At 37.9% G+C, this 24835-nt stretch overlaps 1 protein-coding gene across 1 annotated transcript in view; it reads right to left on the bottom strand.

Moving 5' to 3' along the window:
* Positions 1-24835, bottom strand: part of LOC150076378 (uncharacterized) — a 458875-nt gene that overhangs the window by 407784 nt on the left and 26256 nt on the right. The window contains exon 2 of the mRNA XM_090387340.1: positions 4695-4893. Coding sequence (XP_090243466.1) covers positions 4695-4893 — 199 coding nt within the window. The remainder of the gene's footprint in view (positions 1-4694; positions 4894-24835) is intronic.

The raw sequence follows: 24835 nt of genomic DNA, 5'->3' as shown, positions 1-24835 counted from the left end.
TGACTGCACAATTACCCCTAGGTCTCTTTCATTCTCCACTACCCTGAAGGTAACACTACTCAGTTGGTACATTTCTCTGGGGTTACTGCTGCCCATATGCAGTACTTTGCATATGCCAATGGTAAACTTCAGTTGCCACCTCTCAGCCCATCTGCTCAACTTTCCTAGATCCTGTTGCAGTAGCGTACCGTCCTTACTGTCATTAACAACCCTACCAAATTCATATCATTTGCAAACTTAGACATTAAGCCTGATATACCTTTATGAATATCATTAAGAAATACAGAAAACAACAATGAGCCCAACACAGACCCCCCTGGGGTTGTTTGTTTGTTTGTTTGTATTTGGTTTTCAGGAGCATTAGCAACTAAGGTCATATTGCTCCGTGATATGCGGTGGTCATTCCCTTGACCTTTCCGCATCCTCCGTATTTGGTGGTGACGGGCTCGAACCCCGGTCTAATCAAGAAGCGTGTGCTAGGCACTGCTGCTCCTTCCCACCTGGCTACGGAGGCACCCTGGGGTTGTTGTTGTTGTTTTTGGTTTTTAGGAGCATTAGCAACTTAGGCCATATTGCTCCGGGATATGCGGTGGCCATTTCCTGACCTTTCCGCATCATCCGTATTTGGTGGTGATGGGCTCGAACCCCGGTCTAATCAAGAAGCATGTGCTACGCACTGCTGCTCTTTCCCACCTGGCTACGGAGGCACCCCCCCTGGGGATCTCCAATAATAACGTTAGTCCACTGATTACCACTCTCTGCCTTCTCCCACTCAAAGATCCCTTTATCCATTGCAGCAACTTGCCCTTAATGCCATACTGCTCCAACTTGTACAGTAGTCTTCCATGTGCAACAGTATCAAAAGCTTTCCTAAAATCCAAGTATATGATATCAAAATTATTTTTTTCATCCAGTTTCTTTGTGACCACATCATAGTATCCAATCAAATTGGTTAGACAAGACTTTCCCTTAACAAACCTATGCTGTGTCTGAACTATAACTGCAGTCTTGTCTAGATGATCCTACAGTGCTTCTTTAACCAGTGACTCCTTTATTTTCCCCGGAACAGAAGTTAAACTAACAGGTCTATAATTACTCGTGTCACCTTTTGATCCCCCCCTTTGTGAATTGGGGATACTTTTGCACTTCTCCAGTCCGTGGGGAACTCCCCTGAGTTCAAGGATGCCCTCATAATCATGGCTAAGGGTTTGCTTAATTCCTTTGCTGCCTCCTTCAATATAACTGGATAGATTCCATCCACCCCAGAAGCCTTACTTAAGCTTAACTTCAACAACTTCTCCTCCACTTTGCTCTCGGTTGTTACAAAATAATTTAACTCCCTGTTAGAGTTTGATAAGCTTCTCGCATCCACTTGCTTACAGAATTCCTTATGTGTTAATGCAGATGCAAAATACTCATTCAGTTTGTCTGCTATCTGAGCAGAATCATCAACAATCAAATCATTGATATCAAGTGGAGAAATATGATTAATCCTCTTCCTTCTAGGTTTACATAAGTAAAGAAGACTTTACTGTTTTTCTTTGCATCCTTTGCCAAAGATTTCTCGTAATCTACCTTTGCTTGCCTAACCTCCTTTGTGACTTGATTACAGACTACCTTATATCTACCATAAGCACCTGTGAATACTGATAATTTATATGCGTCCCACGTATTTTTCTTCTGTGGCATGAGTCTCATTAGTTCACCTGACATCCATTTAGGCCTTAACTTTGAACAGTATTTCTCAGTTTGTATGAAAAGACTATTAGTTTCCAAGATTAATTGAATGCTTACCATTTTGAATTTGCTGTCGGCAACATCATCATCAGTTGGTCCCACTGTATAGAATTTAAAAACTGTCTGAGACTTTTACAAAAGCGAAAGTCCTTCCCTTTACCCTTGATGGTAGTTACATCTTTAAGTAATTCCACATCAGTACAATGTGGTTACTGTCACCCAGTGGTTCCTTTATCTGCAAATACTTGATGCATGAATAATCACTTCTTATTATCAGATCAAGAGTATTGCTCCCTCTGGTTGTCTCTTGAACATGTTTCTGTAGAAAACAGTAATCCAATAAATCCACAAAAGTCTTGCTAGTGTGCATGTTGAAGTCTATATGTGGGAAGTTAAAATCTCCCAATGTAAGACAATCTGATTTACTGGCTCACTCTATTCCTCTGTACAGATGTTCGTCGTACTCATCAGTCATTAGGCCTATAACACATTCCTACTCTCAATTTTGCTTTCCCAGTGGGTTTTGCCACACCAAACTGACTCAACATTACAGTGTCCACCCATGTCAGCTGGATGCACTTCTTTAGATTTTATATGTTTCTTAACTAACAGCATGACCACTTCTTCCTTTCTATCATATATCTCTATTGGGGATTACCCTGACTTTTAATCTCTCTTGGTATAAGCATATTATAAATATTTTTTCATTTGCAACTAAAAAACTGGGTTTTCTCTTTCACTCTCAGCATTACTGTTCTTCCAAACACCTGTTCACTCTGCAAATCTGTCCTACCAAAGAAAATTGTTCCCACACTGGGTGAACAATTTTCAACATCCCTTTACTGTCCAATTTCAAACTCTCAGAACCAACTTTTTTCTTCCTTATTTATTTCTTCAACTTCCGTTTCCTGGAACAATATCCTCTCATATGTATTTCCTGAAAATAACAATCTACAAAAATTCAAGTCTAATGTCAACAAGTTTCTTGTTTCTTCTTCTCAACCTTCAAACCATGCACGGTTCTAAGTACTATAAGTTCTAATTCCTCTCGTGCTTCGTGTTTTCATAAAAAAAAAATACCCAATGAAAACCACAACTATAGCAATAACAATACTGAGGTCTCTTCTTGGCAGAAGAAATCATTGCTGCTCTCAAGAACACTAAAAACAACAAAGTACGTGGGCACGATCTTACTGAAGTCAAAGTTGTAAAGAAGTTTCACAGTATCCTCCTGCACCATCTCCTTGCACTGTACAACAAAATGTCTGAAAAAATCCACCTTTCCACCATATGGAAACAAGACTCTCTTTGACTTGTCCTTTGGAAATCAGACAAGCCCCCAACACAGCCAAACTCCTATCATCCTACTGTGCTCCTGCCTGTACTTGGATATATATTTGAGTGTATGCTCTACATCAGAACTCTTCACCACTTTCCATCTCTATTCCATGGATACCAAAAGTATCTCTTGGCTGTCTCCATAGATAACAAAATGGTGATCTCAAATACAGGATGCCCTTGCCCTATAGCCTTACTCTCATTCCCTGGGACTGGGTGGGCTCCAAGACCCAGGGATACTCCACTCCTGCCTCTTCCCTCTCTACATTCAACTGAAGGATGCTTTCCTTCACTCCTCCTTTACTTTATATTCTTTACTCACGCTTTACTTTTTTTTCTCTTAGGGGCTGTCTCTAGTAAGCTGAAGCAAAGTCAGGTTTGCTCAACCAGAGAACCTAATCCCTACTACCTAGCCAGCCTGGCTCCTCATGCTTAGTACAGTAACTAGGAGTCAGTGGTTGTTCATGAGTCCTAGGGTAAGAGGCCCAGATGAACAACACAACCCATTACACTTCATAAACCACATTACTCACACTATCTGGCCTTTACAGGGTAGTGTATTCAACACAAGAGAACTAATTGCAGTGTTGTGGAGAACCACTGGTGCCACTTGACCCTATCAAGGGTCAATCTGGGATTACTGCTACTCATTTATCAGCCCATTGACCTAATTTTCCTAGATTTTGTTGCAATAGCTTTACACTGATTATTGTCAATAACAACCCTGCCAATCTTTGTATTGTCGGCAAACTTAGGCATTAAGCCTGATATACCTTCATCAAAATCATTAGTAAATACTGAAACTATGTTCACTCCCTCACAGCAAAGAATATCTTTTCATCACTGATGAAGATCTCATCAAACTATTTTCTACCTCCACTCAAACTGCCTTCACTATCAGGAAGGAAGTTTGAGTGGAGGCAGTTAAACCTTCCACCTCCAAGAATTATGCTAAATTATCACATCAATTCAATGTATAAGACAATTTGTTGTGTGAAAATTTGGCAAAAGATAATTTGCAGTATAAGAGACAACTAGGTGTATAAGAGTGCTAGATTAAAGCTTGCAAACCTTCAACATGGTATGATTAAAGCAGAAAAATTTAGTAAATACAGAGTGCTTCTTGTTATATTTTGTTGAGCAGACTATCATCATTTTGCAGTATTCCAGTTTTTCTTTTATGGTGATCCCTACAAAAAACCACAGATGAAGTGAAAGTTTATAAAAAGGAAGAACTTGCTCAACACTGAACTGTAATTTCTGGACTGTAATTTTCAGGAAACAAATATGAAGGATGATTGTTCTAAGGATCCCAGATTTATACACATTATCAGACATTCACTTTGCGAACAGCTTCTAAAAATCCTACAGTGTTCCTACTTTACATACTCAAATGTGTTCACAAGCCAAATTGGCTTGTGAACACATTTGAGAAAAGAGGCAGAAATCGTTCAACCCATCTGTCATGAAATGGAATGCACCTTATTATAGAAGAAAATGAAAAATAAATGTAAAGGTTATGTAACTTTCATAAAGCTTATTTCCATAAAGGTGCCCTAAGCAACAAATGTTTGCAAAACTCTCTAACATATCAATGATCATTTTGTGCTAAAACTTACCTTGAGAATTTTTGTTCTGATCCAAGCTGCATCCTCCTTTTAACTGTCCATTATAAAGATTAGTTTCACCAAATGTATTTGCTTTACTTTCTGCCATCTGATGGTACTTATAAGTTGGAGTAGTAAATGAACTTTTTTTATCGCTTGGTGCAAAGTCAATATGCGACATGAGTAGGGCAGAATGAGAACCACCTGCTACCTAAAAGAAAATTAAAGATACAAAAGTATTCCAGTTATAATTAATAAGCCATTTATATTTAATAAATAAATAACTAATGCAGTTATCAGCAAGAGAAATATATTTCCCATGGATAAAAAAAAAAAAAAAAAGTAACACAAATTAATTCAATTGGACAAACAACATATATATATTTATCAAACATTTCAAAATACTTCTAAAATACCTAGTACATGTGGTGATCAATATTAATCATCTTATCTTTCCCACTATCCTTATGATCAATATTATATATGGAGAGCAGAAAGGAAACTGTTGAAAATAAAAGCAAATAAGATATCTGGTGCGAAAATCTATCCAACTGTATTGAAAACAGCAAAAGAGGAATAAACTTTTAGCCATTATTATGAAAGCATGCTTGGGTTCAGAACAAGTCTAGTTCTGAACAGAAGTCCCTACAGATTGGAGATGTGCAAATGTCTCCCATATCACAAAGGTGGATCAAGGATGAAGTGAATAATTACAGACCTGTAAGTTTGACTTCTGAAAAAATAATGAAGTCAATGATTAAGGAAGTAATGCAGGACATCTTGACAGGAATTCAGTTATACAGCAATTACAGCATGGATTTCTTAGGTGATTTCGTCTGACCAACCTTATTAGCTACTATGACACTGTAACAAAGGAAGTGGATGCAAAAAATAAATTTGACATCACATACTTAGATTTCAGTAAAGCTTTTGATACTGTTCCACATGAAAGACTGCTGTACAAATTACAGAAGTATGATATTAGAGGCAAGTTACTGCTATGAGTAAAGAGATGGATGAGTGGCTGAAGACAGAGGCTGGTTACCAATAGGCACTGCTCTTCTTGAACCAGTGTTATTAGTAAAGTCTCTCAGGGTTCAGTGCTCGGCCCTTACTGTTTTCAATATTTATTAACAATACTGATAAACGCGTATCAAGTTTAATGTATAAGTTTCCTTATGATACAAAGGTCACAGGATAATGACATGAATCGGGGTATACTACTGCAACAAGGCCTAGAGAAATTAGGCATATGGATTGAGAAGTAGCAATAGAGATTTAACACTGATAAATGAAGTATTGCATGAGCAGCAGTAATACCAGACAAAAAACAAGTTTGGTGGTATCCATATCAGCTGTCTCCATATCATTTGTCAATGATATGGAGGAATTCTGCAAACACAAGAGAAAAAAAATCCCATTATAAGGGATGGATTGAATAAAAAAATTTTTAAAGAAAAGTTTCGTTGAATGGTATTTGGAAGTTTAAGTTGCGTGAACCAAGAAGAACTCGATATTACTGAAAATGCATGGGGTCTTTAAGACCACACGCATATACCTCCAAAATTAAGGCTTTAAAAGAATGAGTAAACTTAATGCATATAGCATCCATATTCTTTCTTGGATGACACATACAACTGGACATATATTTAAATTTAAAGGGATTGTGGAAGAAGTAGTTTTTAAAAGATTTACGGAAGAATCAACAGAGAGGTGTGTGCGTGCGTGCGAGCATGTGTTTGGCTGCTACCGCATAAGCTTGCTTCCTTGCATCATTTGCCACTACTGTACTAATATTACTCCTAATGCAAAGAGTGCAGTACAACAAAATAAAATCATGCATTACTATATGGCATGAGTCATAGAAGAAACAAACTGAATGCCTTAAAATCTTGATTTACTGCTCCATAACAATGAGTCACTCAGGAAAAAAATTGACATCCTGGAGACAAAAGGAAAACGGAGAAACTACAAAGTAATGCAATCAAGATTTAGACTTCAAAGTGGAACTGTAAAATTAGTAGAGGCATATGATGCAAGAAAGCAAGCTTATACAGCATCAGCCAAAAAACAAAACTTCCAATTTCACCCAGCTATTAACTCCAAAAGTTTGTCTAGTTCTGCCCTGAATTTATAACTTTATGACAGATGGAAGTTTGTTCCAGCAATCAATAACATGCTGGCAAAAGTTAAATTTATACATATTTATTCTACAATTTATTCTGTAATCTGAGCAAGAGGGAGAATCCCATCAGCATTGAGCTTGCTCAAACCATTCAAGTCCTTATACACCTCAATCAGATCACCTCGCAGGTGCCTAGTCTCCAGATGCTGCAATTTGCAGAACTTAAGCCTTTCTTGGTAAGAGGACCCCTTCACTCCCCTCACCAATCTTGGTGCCCTTCTCTGTACTTGCTCAAGCAACTCTACATTCTTCCTAAAATGAGGCCTCCAAGACCTGTATGCAGTATTCAAGGTGTGGCCTGACCATTGTCTTAAACAAAGGGATAATCACCTCCTTATCCCTGCTAGCAAAATTCCTATATACCATTGACAAGACCCCATGAGCTACTTTTGCAGCCTGTCTGCACTGCTCAGAAAACTTCATATCGGACTGCACAATTACCCCCAGGTATTTTTCGTTCTCCACTATACTGAGTGTAGTACTGCACAATTTAAATGTTAGCCTGGGTTTGCAGTATTTTGATTGTCAATGTTAAATTTCAGTTGCCACCTCTCAGCCCGTCTGCTCAACTTTCCTAGATCCTGTCGCAGTAACCCACTGTCATTACTGTCATTAAAACCCTCCAACCTTCATATCGTCTGCAAACTTGGACATTAAGCCTAATATACCTTCATCAATATCATTCATAAATATAGAAAGCAACAATGGACTGAAAGGTGGTAACAGAAGTTTAACAATGGCAAATGCAAAGTACTGCTCTTCTTGGACTAATAACATTAGCCCAAGAAGAGCAGTGTCCATTGATTACACACTATCTTCTCCCACTCAGCCATCCCTTTATCCACTGTAGCAACTTGCCCTTAATGCCATACTGCTTGAATTTGTACATTAGTCTTTCATATGCAACAGTATCAAAAGTTATTTAAATCCAAGTACATGATATCAAAATTATTTTTTTGCATTCAGTTTCTCTGTGATCACATCATAGTATCCAATCAAATTGATCAGACAAGACTTCCATTTAACAAAGCCATGCTGTGCGTGAACTATAAGTGCAATCTTGTCTAGATGATCCTGCAATGTTTCTTTACCCAGTGATTCCATTATTTTTCCCAGAAGAGAAGTTAAACTAACAGGTTTGAAATTACTCATGTCATCCTTTGATCCCCATTTGTGAATTGGGGAAACATTACCATATCTCAAGTCTGTGGTGGCCTCCCCTGAGTCTAACGATGCTCTCATAATCATGGCTAAGGGTTTGCTTACTTTCTTTGTTGCCTCCTTTAATATGACTAGATAGATCTCATCCACCCTAGGTGTCTTTCTTATGTTTAACTTCGACAATTTCTCCTCCACTGCTCTCAGTTATTACAAAATCCTTTAGTGCCCTGTTACAGTTTGAAAAACTTCTAGCATTCTCCTCCCTTAATAACTCATCATGTGTGAATGTACAAAAATTATTATTAAATACAAAATACTCATTCAGTTTGTCAGCTACATGAGAAGGCTCATCAACAGTCGCACCATCAACATTAAGTGGACCAATCTGATTCATCCAATTCCTCCTAGAGTTTACATAAGTAAAGAAATCTTTGCTGTTCCTATTCGCATCCTTTGTGTCACTCTTTGATCCCCCTTTGTGAATTGGAACACATTTGCAATATCCAGTCTGTGGGGACTTCTCCCCAAGTCCATGGATGGTCTCTAATTATGGCTAAGAGTTTGCTTACTTCCTTTGTCACCTCTTTTAAGATAACTGGATAGATCCCATCTACCCCAGGTTAATTTCTTAGGTTTAACTTCAACAATTTCTCCTCCACTTTTCTTTCAGTTATTACAAAATTATTTAACTCCCTGTTAGAGTTTGATAAACAGCTGGCCCTCTTCTTCTTGAATAAGTCCTCATGTATGTATGTAGATGCAAAATACTCATTTAGTTCGGCAGCTATCTGAGAATTATCATCTATAGTCAAACCACTGATATCAAGTAGACCAATCTGATTCATTCCCTTCCTTTTAGAATTTATTTTTATTTATTTATTTTTTTTTATGTGAACCCCAAACACGAGAGGTATTAAAACCTATAGTACTTAGTACTGTGCTTGGGTTGGAGGTTTAGAAGACGAAATAAGATATTTGTTGACATCGGACTTAACCTTCTGTAGATTATAATTTTCAGGAAATACATATGAAGGAAAGTTGTTCCAGAAAACGGCAATTGAATGAATAAATGAGGAAGATGAAAAGTTGGTTCTGTGGGTTTGAAGTTGGAGAGTAAATGGATGTTGGCTGGTGGCGGCACATGTTCGGACTGTTTTGAAAGAGAGAGCGGGAATTATAGAAACCAATTCAAAAGAACAGTGCCCATGGAAGTATCTGTAGAAGAGGCATGCAGCAGACACAGTACGTCTATGAGAAAGTGAGTGGAGAGACTCTGTTAGAGATGAATCATTAATTAACCTAACTGCCCTCTTCTGAATGGAATCAAGAAGCCTGAGAGAGGTTTTGGGGGCACCAACCCAGATGTGGGAACAATATTCCATGGCAGGGCGGATTTGTGATTTATACAGAGTGAGCAGCTGTTTGGAAGAAAAGTAACGCCTAGAGCGAAAGAGAAAACCAAGTTTTTTAGATGCAGAGGAAGCAATATTTGTAATGTGCTTGTGCCAAGAGAGATTAGAAGTCAGGGTAATCCCCAAAAGAGAGATATCATTTTGCCTAGAAATCGGAGTGTCACTAAAGATAAGCAAAGTTTCCGGTGCCGGAAACTTTGCTCTTGAGACTAAACATGGGTATAGACCGGGCCAGTAAATCAGAGCCTTATAATGGGGGATTTTAATTTCCCAGATATTGACTGGAATTTGTTGATTGGTTACTCACACACTAGCAAGGCTTTTGTGGATTTATTGGATGATTGTTTTCTACATCAGCATGTTCGGGAGGCAACTAGAGGAGTAATACTCTTGATCTGATTATCAGTAGCAATTCTTCATGCATTAAGAATCTGCAGATAAAGGAACCACTAGGTGGCAGTGATCACAGAGTGCTGAATTGGGATTTACTCAAAGAGGTAACTACCATCAGGGTTAAAGGGAAAGGGTTTTTGCTTTCGTAAAGGTGACTAGTGGTCTGAGACAGTATTTAAATTCTATACGGTGGGACAAACTGATGATGCTACCAACAGCAAATTCAAAATGGGAAGCATTCAAAGAATTAATCTTCGATGCTACTAGGCTTTACATACCAACTAAGAAATATTGTTCAAGATTTAGGCCCAAATGGATGTCAGATGAACTAATGAGATGTGGCAGAGAAGAAAAATGCATGGGATACATATAAATTAATGGGTGACATGGAAGCCTATGATAGATATAAGCTGGTCTGTAACCAAGTCACACAGGAGATTAGGCAGGAAAGGCAGATTATGAGAAATCTTTGGCAAGAAATGCAAGGAGTTCTTTACCTATGTAAACTCTAGAAGGAAAGGAATGAATCAGATTGGTCCACTGGATACTGATGGTTCAACTGATTGATGATCCTGCTCAGGGGGATACAAACTAAATCAGTATTTCACATCTACATTCACACATGAGGAGTTATTCAGGGAGGGGAATGCCAGAGGTGAATTAAACTCTGGCAGTGAGCTAGATGATTTTGTAAAAACTGAGAGGAAGGCGGAGAAGAAATTGTTGAAGATAAACATAAAAAAGGCACCCAGGTTGGCTGATCTCAATCCAGTTATATTAAAGGAGGCAGCAAAGGAAGTAAGCAAACCCTTAGCCATAATTATGAGAGGTTCCTTAGACTCAAGGGTGGTACCCATGGACTGGAGATGTGAAAATGTGACCCCTAATTCACAAAAGAGGATCAAAGGGAGACCCAAGTAATTATAGATCTGTTAGTTTAACTTCTGTTCCGGGGAAATTATTGGAGGCATTGGTTAAAGAAGCACTGCAGGATCATCTAGACAACACTTCAGTTATAGCTCGGACACAGCATGGGTTTGTTAAGAGGAAGTCTTGTCTGACCAATTTGATTGGATACTATGATGTGGTCACAAAGGAAATGAATGCAGGGAATAACTGTAATATCATATATCTGGATCTTAGCTTTTGATACTGTTGCACATGGAAGACTGCAGCACACTTGTCGAGACCACGTTATGTCAAGGATCTGGGTATATTCTTACCATGTGTACGCCATATCCAAAAATTTCATTACTTTATACAACATGTCTCCCCCAACTTTTTCTTAATATGGAATACACCATGAATTGTCAAACAAATAGAGTAAGCTTATCTGCGAAAAGATCTAAACCTCCCAAACACTTCCTAGTTCATTTCACAAATATACGTGATCTCAATTCTAATCTCAATGATGCAAGGAGATGCATCTTTGAGAGTAGGTTTCCACTTGCAGTTACTTTTTCTGACAGAATCTTTTCTGCCCCATGTACTTTTTCTGACAGAATCTCAGTTATCGGTTGATTTCATTTATTTTTGAGTTTTGGCATTTGAGTTGAGCGGACACGCTTCGTCAGGGTTCTTCAGTTTTGGTGGATTGGATTACTATTGATTATTGCTTTTAAATAACTGATTTATTTAGTATATTGTTGGATAATTTTGTTATAGGTTTTCCTGTGACAGTTTGATTTTTATAATATTATAGATATCATTTTTTAAAGTTAATTTTCATTGATATTTAGCTAATTTTATAATGGTAATTACGAGACATGCCTTAAACACGTCACAGGGTATTGTGACTCACATGGAAATAGCCGATGGTGATTTATGTGAGTCATGATTTAATCCGTTGTGGAACCTGTGGAATGTTTTCCAAGGTTGACCTGGTGACTAATCATAGTTCATCTGGGGATTCCTTTCTTTGTGATCGATGTTAAGGAGTGCACTGATCTTAAATTACAATTTGGTGCACTGATGGAACAATTTGAGTCACTGAAAAAACGGGTGCTTGCCCTCGAGAATAATGCATCTGGGAGCTCGTCAAGGACTCAAGACTCCAGCAATCTACCAAGTGATCCACTCCCGATTCTGGCCTCAAAGAAAAACCAAGTGCAAACTACTCTGGTTCAAAAGGACTTTGTTTTATTAGGAGACTATTGTCAGGGAAATAGGGAATATTTTTTGTAATAAAGATAGGTGGAGTAGAACCAGGGTATGTCTGCCGGGAGCAACTATTAATGATGTCACCAACAGATTGTCAGATTTTAAGGGGGGCAAAGAGAAACTTCAAATATACAAGAACAGTAAGTCTTAATTGTTTATATAGTAATGTTAGAAGTGTCGTCAATAGCATGAGTGAATTCAAACTGCTGGTTAAAAACAAGTAACACGGACATAATAGGACTTACGGAAACGTGGTGCCACCTGGAAATAGGGGATGATGAGTTTCAGTAAAGCTTGTATAATGTATTTAGGCAGGATAGGGTAGATGAGGGGGTGGTGGGGTAATGCTTCTTATCAAAAGCAGCCTGTGTGTGACGATAGCTTTCCCGGATTCAGACGTTTCACATGCTAGTATAGAATCTGTGTGGTGTGTGGGATAGTTGGAAACAAAAGTATAATGCAAGTAGGAGTAATCTACAGATCAGGTGATTGTGAAAATTATGACAAAAGCCTCTACATGCAAATGGAATGGGCAAGTAAGCATCAATGTCTTATTATGGGTGATTTCAATTTGCCTCTAAATGATTGGAGAAAATGGGAAGGAAACTCGACATGGGCAACAAAATTTCAACTAACTAGATGACTGTTATTTGTATCAACATGTCAGGGAAAGTACTAGAGAAAAGAATATCCTAGACCTCATCAACCCCCATGAATCTGATGACATAACAGGGCTGACAGTAGAGGAACCAGTAGCAGGAAGTGATCACGGAGTTCTACAGTGGATGATGAAGAGACAGGTAGCAGTAGTAAAAGGCAAAGGAATGAGTTATAATTTCAGAAAAGGAAATAACGATGCCTTAAGGTGCTACATGGCCTCTATTAACTGGGTAGATATCGCACAGACAACGAATACAATTTAACTGTGGTATGCTTTTAAAACATTAATCACAGATGCCTTGAATGCATATATACCATTAAAAAATACTCCACGAGAAGGGTTCCAAGTTGGATGAATAGTGAAGTTGCCACATTACTTGAACAGAAAAAGGTGGCATGGAAAAGTTACAGAGCAATAAAAAGTACTGAAGCCTATAACACCTACAAGATGATCTGTAATAGAACCACAGAAAAGGTTCAACAGGCAAAAGCAGTTTATGAGAAATCGCTAGCAAACAGAGAAAAGAGAGGGGATAAGGAATTCTTAACATATATAAATGCCAAGAAGAGCAGGACAAACCAGATCAAACCTATACATAAGGGAAAGGGGATAGCATTAAATACACCAGCTGCTGTTGCAGATGAACTCAACAGTTATTTTGCATCGATATTTACAGAAGAAAAACCTTTTCTGGCAAATGGGAAATTGTGGAAGCGAAGTTGAAAAATATGTAATTAATGATGTTGAAATTTCACAAGATTATTTAATGAAAAAACTTGAGCCTACAGGCCAGTAAGGCTCCTGGAGTTGATGGAATATACCCTATAATCTTAAGGTAGGCGGCAAGTGAGTGCATTGAACCATTGAGGCTAATTATACGAGCATCACTAGACTGCGGAGATTCCATTGGATTGGAAAAGTGCCAATGTATCTCCCATACATAAGGGTGGTTCTAAGAGTGAAGTGGGAAATTATCAACGTGTCAGTCCGACTTCAGTGGTAGAGAAAATCATGGAGGCAATGATCAAGGGTGGAATTGAAGTTCATTTGGATAGAATTGAAATTCTCAAGGATACTCAGCATGGTTTTGTAAAGGGAAAATCATATTTAACAAATCTGGTTTGCTATTTTGAAAGGGTCACGCACAAGCTGGATTTAGGGAATAATTTCGACATTGTTTATTTAGATTTCAGCAAAGCTTTTGACTCAGTCCCACATGAGCGGTTGCTTTATAAGCTGGAACAGGTTGGAATCACTGGGAAAATCATGTTTAACAAAAAAAAATCTTTTTTTTTTTTTTTTTTTTTTTGGGTGGTGTAGCATAAGCCATAGGCTTTTTTGCACCATGCAGCCATTACTAATACTAATACTAAAATCCTTAGATGGACACCAGGATGGCTTCAGGGCAGGAGGCAGAGGGTTATGATAAATGGCTATTCATCAGATTGGGTTGATGTAAGAAGTGGAGTTCCCCAAGGATCAGTATTAGGACCACTGTTGTTTTAATTTTCATAAATGACATTGATGAAGGAATAGAGGGCATGAAGTCTAAATTTGCAGATGATGTTAAAATTGGTGGAGGTAAAATTGGACTGATCACTGTCAAGCTGAGCTTCTTCAGAGAGACCTAGATAGATTTCAGGAATGGTCTGAAAAATGGCAGCTATGCTTTAATCCAACAGTGTAATGTATTACACCTGGGAAACAGTAATCCCAAAATAACTTATTCACTTGGTGGAGTTCAATTAATCCAGTACTGGAGTAAAGTGATTTGGGTGTTACGATACAGTCAGACATATAATTCTCTGAGCACTGTAAACAGGTTGCAAGGAAGGCACATGGTGTCCTATCGATGATCTATCGAACTTTTGCAAGTAGAGATAGGAACATGATAATCTCATTATATAAGGCTTTTGTTAGACCACACTTGGAATACTGTGTTAAAGTATGGAGACTGCACCTAAAGAAAGACATCGAGCTTCTTGAAAGGTGTGAAAGATGGGTAACTCGCACAGTGGGATCGGCAATAGGGCATCCTTATGAAGAAATACTTCAAATATGTGGGTTGCAGAGTTATGATAGGTTTAATTTCCATTTCTTTTCTTAATAATTAGTTTTATGTTTGTTTGTTTTTTTTATCTTTGTTTTATTCGGGGGTGTTTTTTTTTTTTTTTTTTGGCTGGTGCAGCATAAGCCATAGGCTTTCTTGCACCATGCGGCCATTACTAATACTACTAATATTGATTCAACCACTCATCATCTCAGTTGCACAATTTATTTGCTGTATGATTCCTTTCACCTCAAAAGTGATACTTGTGCATATGTCTGTTCCAATATTCCCTGTCAGAGACTTGGTAATTTAGAATCTCCTCTTTTCCATCTTCTCTGGCTTAAAACTCTCTACCACATTGTGTCAAATTCATCTGTTGTCTCTACCGTTCTCCCAAATCCACTAATCACTTGGAGCTCTTCAACTTCCTCTCTTTGCAACTTGACTTTCTCCACTCCGACTTTCCTAACGGTGAGGTAATTTTCCTTGGTGATTTTAACGTTCACAACTCCACAGGCTTCCGTTTTCTAGTCACACCGACCCAGCTGGTCGAGATGCTGAGGCTTTTGCAATTACTAATGACCTTGCACAGATTGTTCATTTACCTACAAGAATACCAGACAATCCTAACCATGCAGCCAACATGCTTGATCTTTTTCTCACAAACAACCCTTCCAAGTACATGGTCAAAGTGAGTGGTGCTTTAGGTATCTCAAATCACAACTTGGTGATTGTCTCTTCTCCAACGGAGCCTTTATATCATGACTATTCCCAACCTCGTATTGTGTGGCTTTACAAGAATGCAAACCTACGGGATTTCTTTTCTTCTTTTCCTTGGTCGGATTACTGTTTCAAAACTTCTGATGCAACGTTTGCTCAGATCGTGTCAGTGAAATTATTCTTGTAGGAATGGAATCCTTTATTCCACACTCCACTTTAAAATCTCATCCTTCATCTAAACCTTGGTTTTCCAATCAATATTTAAGGCTGTTAAAGAGAAGAACATTGCATATCGTAATTGGCTTGTTTCCAAATTTTCAGTCTCATTTTCTGCCTAGACCACAGCTCGCAATAATTGTAAAGCAGTTATTATCTAGCTTACCACAAGCTAAGAGTAGAAAACTTTCTTCTTGCCCTAATGGTAGCTGAAGATTCTAGTCTCTTGCCAAAGCTATTGGCCGCAACTTTGCCCATCTCTGCTCTCCCCCTCTCTGTCAAAACCAGTTGGTTCTGTTGTCACTTCAGCCAAGGATAAAGCTGACCTGCTAGCATCCCATTTTTCTTCCAACTCCTGTATTAATGATCTTGGTAAAACACCTCCCACCATTCCCAACATGCTCCATTCAATGCCTCCTGTTGTCTTCTGTCAAAAGGATGTCAGAAGGATTTTGACGAATCTTGATGCTAAGAAAGCTCCAGGTCCTGATGGTATTTCTCCACTAGTTTTCAAAACCTGTGCTCCTGAACTTACTCCTGTTCTCTGCCGCATTTTTTCACTTTCTTATTTCAAAATTGTTTTTCCTTCTGCTTGGAGATTTGCTCATATCCAGCCAGTTCCTAAAAAGGGTGACAAATTCCTCCCATCGAATAATTGTCCCATTGCAATTACTTCTACTCTTTCTAAAGTAATGGAGAAATCAATCAACTGCCAACTTTTAAACTACCTAGAAACCTTCCGTCTGATCAATGATCGCCAGTATGAATTCCGTCAGTGTCAACCCACTGGTGATATTCTGGCTTATGTTACCCATTTATGGCCAAATTCAATGAAAAAGTTCGGTGAAACACAAGCAGCAACTCTTGACATTTCAAAGGTTTTTGATAGTGCTTGAAATAAAGATCTTCTAAACAAGCTTCCATCTTCTGGTTTGCCAACTGGTTTTTTTTGTAATTGGTTATCCAGTTTTCTCTCTGATCACTCACTGAGGGTGATGGTAGATGGCTCTCTGTCTTCTAACTTTTTCGATAATGCTGGTGTGCCCCAAGGTTCAGTTCTTACCCCCACTCTTTTCCTCTTGTATATTAATGACCTTCTTCCATTGACTGGAAATCCTATCCATAGTTTTGCAGATGACAGAACATTGCATTCCACTTTCCAGTTTGAGAAACCTCGCCCTGCTCAATCAGCTTCAACTTCTCAAATATCTGCTACCATTTCTTTAAATGCCGATCTTCAGGTAGTTCTTCAGTGAGGCAAAGACAACTTAATTGATTTCAATCCTTCTAAAACTCAGTCCTGTTTTATATCTCGCAAAAAGGACTCTTCTGCTGCTATGCTTATATTTGGTGACACTCCAGTTTCTGGGCAAGATGATATATCTCTTTTGGGGATTACCCTGACTTTGAAGCTCTCTTGGCACAAGCACATTAAAAATGTTGCTTACTCTGCTTCTAAAAAACTAGGTTTTCTCTTTCGCTCTTAGCATTACTTTTCTTCCAAACAGCTGTTCACTCTGTACAAATTGCAAATCCGCCCTACCGTGGAATATTGTTCCCACAACTGGGGTGGTGCCCAAAAACCTCTCTCACGCTTCTAAATTCCATTCAGAAGAGGGCAATTAGGTTAATTAATGACTCATCTCTAACAGAATCGCTCGACTCTCTGTCTCATAGATCTACTGTTTGTTTCTGCTGCATGCCTTTTCTACAGATACTTCCATGGGCACTGTTCTTCCGAACTGGCTTCTTTAATTCCTGCTCTGTCTTTCAATGTCCTGCACAGTCCGAACATGTGCCGCCACCAGCCAACATCCATTTACTGTCCAATTTCAAACTCACACAACCAACTTTTTCATCTTCCTCGTTTATTCATACAACTGCCGTTTTCTGGAACAACCTTCCTTCATACGTATTTACTGAAAATTACAGTCTACAGAAGTTCAAGTATAATGTCAACAAATATCTCCTTTCGTCTTCTCAACCACAACGGTGCTAAGTACTATAGGTTTTAATACCTCTCGTGGTTGGGGTATTCATAAAAAAAAAAATCAACTACCTACTGGCTAAAGACAAACTCCCACACAACAAGGAAGTTTGCCTTTAGTGCCGACTTTATTCTTTAACCATCCTTCCAAAATTTGAATTTATGCCCCCTATGTGCTTAGTCTAAACAAGAGGAAGAATCTCATCAGCACTTAGCTTGCACAATCCATTCAAAGCTTTAAACACCTCAATCAGATCACCTCACACATGACTAGTCTCCAGTCACTGCAATTTGGGTGCCTCTGTAGCCAGGTGGGCAGGAGCAGCAGTGCGTAACATATGCTTCTTGATTGGGCCGGGGTTCGAGCCCGTGTCCACCAAATACGGAGGATGCGGAAAGGCCAGGGAATGACCACCGCATATCCCCGGAGCAATATGGCCTTAGTTGCTAATGCTCCTAAAAACCAAATAACAAACAACAAACAAACAAACAAACAAACAAACTGCAATATGCAGAATCTCTGTACCCACTCCAGCAGCTCTATATCCTTCCTAAAATGAGGCCTCCAGGCCTTTATGCAGTACTTACGATGTAGCTTGACCACTGCCTTATACAATGCAATCATCACCTCCTTATCTCTGCTAGCAAAATTCCTCTCTATCATTGACATGTGCAGTCATAGCACCTGTCTGCTCTGCTCAGAGAACTTCATATCAGACTGCACAATTGCATACAGGTATTTTTCATTTTTCCACTACCCTGAGTGTTGTACACAGTTGGTATATTAATCTGGGATTACTGCTACCCATGTGCAGCACTTTACATTTGTCAATGTTAAACTTCAGATGCCAGTTCTTAGCCAAACTGCCTAATTTTTCTAGCTCATGTTGTAGTAGAATACCATCATTACTGTTATTAACTACCCTGCCAACCTTTGTATCATCTGCAAGCTTAAATATTAAGCCTGATATACGTTCATCAATATCATTAATAAATACAGAACAACAATGGGCCTAGCACTAATCCTCCATTGATAACATCAGTCCATGAAGACCATTGTCCATTGGTAACTATTCTGTCTTCTGTCACTCAATCTTCCCTTTATTCATAGCAGTAACTTGCCCTTAATGCTACAGTGCTCCAATTTGTAAGCAGTCTATTATGTGCAAAGGTATCAAAAGCTTTCCTGAAATCCAAGTACAGTCGATTCCGGTTATTTGGGACACATCGGGACTAGTGCATTTTGGCCCAATTAAGCAGCTGCCCCAATTATCCGAAGTTTCACGTAAATAGTTAAAAATACAATGCCCTCCCCCTTTACAATTGGTTCACTGTACAATCAAATCATGTTACAATGGAGTCACCATAGTAAAGTACCGTTCACTATACAATGTGTAATAAGCACCGGTCATTATGATCACGTTTGTGAATTGAATTTTAATTCAATTAAACAGCAATTCTAATTAGAGAAAATAGGAGGAATATTATCCACAGGCTATAAAAGTAAAGATATATTAAGCACAAATTTACCCTTTATTACCTTACCAATTAAAAAATTAAATGATACGTGAAATTTGGAAGAATATACGTGATAATGGAATAATTAATACGTACTGTAATATGTACATATGAACTAGTTGACATTTCTGTTCACTGACATTTGTGGGTGGGGGTTAAAATTAAAAACAGTAAAAAGATAAGCAATCAATAATAAAGAACACGGCAGACACAAATTGCAAGTAACACGATACGCGCAAGTGAAAACGGAGTAACAAATTACGAAGCTTTAAAAATAGGAATGAAGAGAAGATTCTGAAAATTATTTTTTTTTATATGATTGAAGATTCCATAGAAGCGTAAACACATTTTATCATAATAACCCACAGAATTCCAGCTGTCGGCATCATCGCAAATTCAATAAGATCGAGTTTACTATCCATTTATGATAGATTTCACTAACACAAAAGCCCAATAAACAGGTGACTGCTAATTGTTTTTATTGTTTTATGGTTGTGACCTCCAAAAATCCGAGCGACCTACGTGGTACAGTCGGAGACAATCGTAGGGTAATCTCCAGCCCCGATTAAACGGCATTTTGTCCCAATAAAGCAAAGTAAACCCTGGCTATTTTCTCGAAACAAATCTTCTGTTTTTTAAGATTTGCCACAAATAAACAGCTGCCCCGATTAACCGGTGGCCCAAATAACCGGAATCCACTGTATATGCCCCGGAGGCGACGCTGGGCAATGTTTTATTTTTGCTGATTGTATTGTGCCATTTAGCTTGTGCAAGACATAAGTTATTGATTGCATTTTCTGGCAAATAAAACTAAGCGTCTAAGGTTCACACCTCCTCGTGGTCCGGGGTGGGCGGGTAGGGGTGATACCCCTACCTGGCGAAGTTGAGCCAGACAGATCAAAGGGGACGAGGTCTCGTTAATAAATTTGACTCAAGAGGGGGTGTTCAAATTTTCTCCTCTTGAGGTGTGTTAGAGCATTTCCGTGCTCTTAGTTAAATTGTGAGTATTTCCGTGCCCTTTGGCACAGTTTGCCTTATTGGCACAAATTCATGAGTCGATCCTCTGGGACCTTTGCCTGTTAAACTTGGGCAAAGTGTTTCAGACGCATTTATTGAATAGATTTTCTAAGTGCAATTTTAATATTCCATTTTGACAAGTGGATTGTGGCTCCTTGTTTGCTTACATTGATTGTATATTTGTAAATAGTTACTGATTTCTGTTGTTATATTTCAGTTTTTAATTGTAAATATAGAGTTTTATATTATACATTATGTCTTCTTCTTCTGCCTCTTCAAGTGAGGAAGATTTGATAAGGATGGATGATCAAGAAGTACAGCCAGTTGTGAACTTTATTACTGAAGGTGAACGACAAGATTTGACAAAAGAAATTTCTTGTTCAGCCCAGGAACTAGTGGAACAGGATATCTTTATTGGAAAAACTTTACAGAGAACATCAGTAAAGACAAGATCAACATCATTACCAGGTACTTCCCAATCTTTGCAAAAAAGGAAGTAAAAGTAAAAAGTCGAAAAGTGGAAGATAAACAAGAACTAAGCGATGGGGAAAAACAGAAGAAGAGAAAACGAAAAAACAGTGTAAGTGAGCGGCCGAGTATGGAAGGTTTTGATTACGTTAGTGAAATAAGGAGTGAATTAAGCTCGTTTTTGTGGAATGAGCAAAGTAAAGTCCCTATTGCAATGATAAGAATTATTTTGGAAAAATGGGATAAATTGGAACAAAAGGCACAAGAAGTATATCTTGAGAATGTCTTATTGAAAGAGAAAGTAAAAAGAAAGCAGGAAAAACAAAGTTATTCTACTATTGTGAAAAATAAACTTGAAGATACAGTGTCAAAGGTTATGATTATTAAAGCAACGACAGATAAACATAAAACGAGCGAAGATGTTAAAGTGGATATCTTAAAAGAAATAAGGCCGATGTTATCAAACCTTAAAGTTCGGAACTTAAAACCAATAAGAGATAGGGGAGTCCTGGTAGAAGATGAAACAAATGATGATCTGATAAAGTTGAAATCGTGTTCCAAAATTCAGGACTTAGGATTAAAGTATATTGTGCCTAAACCTGTATATCCTAGAATTGTATTATTTGATGTGGAAAAAGATGTAGAGAAAGAAGAACTATTGCAGCAATTGTGGGTGAAAAACTTTAAAGACTGTGATATAAGTGAAAAGAAGTTTAAAGAAAATATTGAGATTTTAACTGTAAATAGGAATAGGAATACACAGTTGAATAACTGGATTTTACAGTTATCTCCTATATTATGGAATAATGTTAAGGATAGAGTAAGATTATTTGTGAGATGGATGGCCTACAAATTTAAAGAGATATATTCAATTACTCAATGTTATAAATGCCTTGCTTTTGGCCATGTTGCAAAGTATTGTAGGAGAGAGATGCGATGTGGTCACTGTTCCAAAGAACATTTGTTTAAAGACTGTCCAAATAGAGGGAAACAGCCCGAGTGTTGTTATTGTAAAGGGAAGAATGAAGAGACTGCTCATGCTGCCGTGGATAAAAAGTGTATTGAGTATCAAAGGGCCTTAGACATTCATAAAAGAAAAATTAATTATGGATAAGTATATTAAAATTTTACAACTAAATGTACAAAGAGCTAAGGCAGTTGCATTGCAAATAAATCATATAATGGAATGTGAAGATTTCTCAGTGGCCCTCTTGCAGGAGCCATATGTAATTAAAGGTAAAGTAGCAGGTTATCCTATTAGATATAGAATTGTTTCTAAAGGTGATAATCCAATGACAGCCATAGTAATTAGAGATCCTGAAGTGGTTGTAACACAAGTGTTATCACTGTGTGATGAGAAACACGTTTGTTGTGAAATTATACGGAAATGTGGCAAGTTGTATGTTGTTACAGTATATTGCCAGCCATCAGAAGGAATGGAACAACATATAAAGTATTTAGATAAATTATATGAATTAGTTGGCTCTTGTAATGTAGTGGTTGCCTTGGATTCTAATGCTTGTTCTCCATTGTGGGGTAGTGATGTATCCGATGAAAGAGGAGTGATGCTGGAGGAACTCATTGCTGCCTCAGGTATGGAGGTGTTAAATGTGACAGGACATGCTCCTACTTATTCCACGGTACATGGACAGTCATATATTGATTTAACTTTGGCGACTACCTCTATTGTGGATAATATTAGAAATTGGAAAGTGATAGAACATCATACTACTAGTGATCATAACAGCATCTCTTTCTCCTGTGTTATAAATGATTCAGTGAGAATATTGAATGATATTGATAGATTTATGGATAAAACTGCAAGGTGGCCAAAGTTTGAGCAGGTGTTTTTGAGTAGTATTAATGAAATAAATTGGGTGGGCCTGACATCAAATGATTATGTTAAACAATTAACTGTTATTTTAAAAGATGCATGTTCTAGTAGTATGAAGAAAAGGTATAAGGTTAATAGGCCAATATTCTGGTGGAGTACTGAATTATCTGAAAAAAGGAGAGACTTTTCGCTTAAGAAGAAAGTTCCAGGCTGTAAGAAGAATTGGAGATTTAGATTTGTGTGAGGTGTATAAAAATATGTATAAAGCTTGTCGTAAAGAATATGTTACAGCTATCTGTAAAGCTAAACAGAATAAGTGGAGGGAATATGTGAGCAAACAAGGATCTAGGGATCCATGGAATTCTATTTTTAAATTATTAACTAATAAAAGAAGCCTATCGGAAATAATGGGCACTATTGGCAATGAAAATAGTCAAACTTTAACTTGGGAAGAATCAGTGAACAGGATATTGGACGATCTCTTTCCAGATGAAAATGAAGAAGTCAATGAATTAGAAATAGATGGTCAAAATATTGTTGTGACACCAGAAGAACAGTTTACGCTAGAAGAGTTGACAACGGCCATGGGCCAGGCGAAGGATGGTAAATCGCCGGGCCTAGATAAAATAGAAGTTTTGGTTATGAAAAGATCTTTTCAAATGGCTCCAGAATTATATTTAAATCTGTATAATCGATGTTTAGAAGAGTGTGCCTTTCCGGATGAGTGGAAGAGAGCACAGATAAAATTACTTATAAAAGGAACAGATCGTATGCTTAATGAAACTGGTACATATCGTCCAATTGCCCTCCTCTCTGTTTTGGGCAAGATATATGAAAGACTATGTATGAACCGTCTTATGATGAGGTATGATTCAAGAAATATGTCATCACAAAACCAATATGGTTTTAAGAAAGACTCATCAACTGAAGATGCGGTATATAGATTGCTTCAAGCGGTGGAGGACAGTGAGGAACGGTATTGTTTGGGTGTATTTATTGATTTTAAGGGTGCTTTTGACCACTTATGCTGGGGAGGCATCATGTCTAGAATTAAAGAAGTATGTACAACAAAATTATATAATGTATTGTGAAGCTACTTTTCCAATAGGGAAGTAGTAGTTAAAACAAGGTATACAGAGATAACTAGGAAAGTTATTAAAGGATGTCCACAAGGCTCGGTGATTGGCCCCTTTACGTGGAACATGGTCTTTGATGAATATTTAAATGAAGAAATGTCTGGTGTCACAAAGATAGCTTATGCTGACGATCTGGTAATGATGGTTCAGGGAAATTCCAGATCTTCCATAGAAAGCAAAGCAGAAGAAGCTTTGAGAACATTAGAAATATGGACAAGGAAACATAAATTGCAGGTCTCAAAGGAAAAGACGGTTCAGATGTTGCTCAAGGGAAGACTAAGCATGAATAGAGCTCCTACTGTACGGCTGATGGGGAGTGCCGTTCGATATGCACAAGTAACAAAATATTTAGGCTTAATGATTGAAGAACGTTTGTTCTTTACAGAACACGTTAAGTATTTAAAAGTTAAAATTAAAACCTTATATGCCAAGCCCCGGAGGGTGATTAGAAGAGATTGGGGTATAAAAGGTAGAGGCCTCAATCTGTTATATGATTGTTTATTTTCACCTATAATGTGTTATGCTGCCGGGGCTTGGGTTCATAGGATTGGGAATAAGGTTATTCAAAAACACCTAGTACAAGCACAAAGATTTGCATTACTAGGGATTACTCGGGCATGTCGGACGGTGTCCACAGAAGCCTTGCAGGTAATATCAGGTAGGTTGCCAGTCCAGTATGTAGTATTAATAGCTGGAGTTGGATATCTTACTAAGCGAAACATCAGGAAGACAATAGTAAGCATAAGAACTTGTCCAGAACAAGGAAAAATTTATACAAGAGCAGATGTTAAAAATGAAAAGAACAGAGTTTTAGAAGAAGTTAAAATTAGATGGCAAATGGAATGGGAAACATCTGAAAAAGGACGACAGACCTTTATGTTTTTGCCGAGAATTAATATAATTGATGTTAAAAGAAAGTTGTGGCAACAGTTTGGTCTTTGTTCTACGTTTTTGTTAACTGGACATGGATTGGCATTGAGACTCTTTCAGCTTGGACTTAAAGAAAATGGGTTGTGTAAATGTGGAGAGCTTGAAACATCTGAGCATGTTATGCTTGACTGCAATTATTATGTTGACTTGAAAATGGAATTGGAACTATCAATTGGCTATCTGGAGAAAGAGAGACTCCATGTTATGTTCACTGATAAAAGGTTATTTACTTATTTTAATAAGTACATTTCGGAAGTCTTTAAAAGAAGATTTAGATTGCTGGGTAGTAATGGCACGCCTCCAAG

Source organism: Mastigoproctus giganteus, chromosome 13, assembly GCF_048544385.1.
Source record: "Mastigoproctus giganteus isolate SK-2022 chromosome 13, ASM4854438v1, whole genome shotgun sequence".
NCBI classification, from domain to species: domain Eukaryota; kingdom Metazoa; phylum Arthropoda; class Arachnida; order Uropygi; family Thelyphonidae; genus Mastigoproctus; species Mastigoproctus giganteus.
Note: the sequence above shows the minus strand (reverse complement) of the source record. Positions and strands in the feature narration are given on the sequence as shown.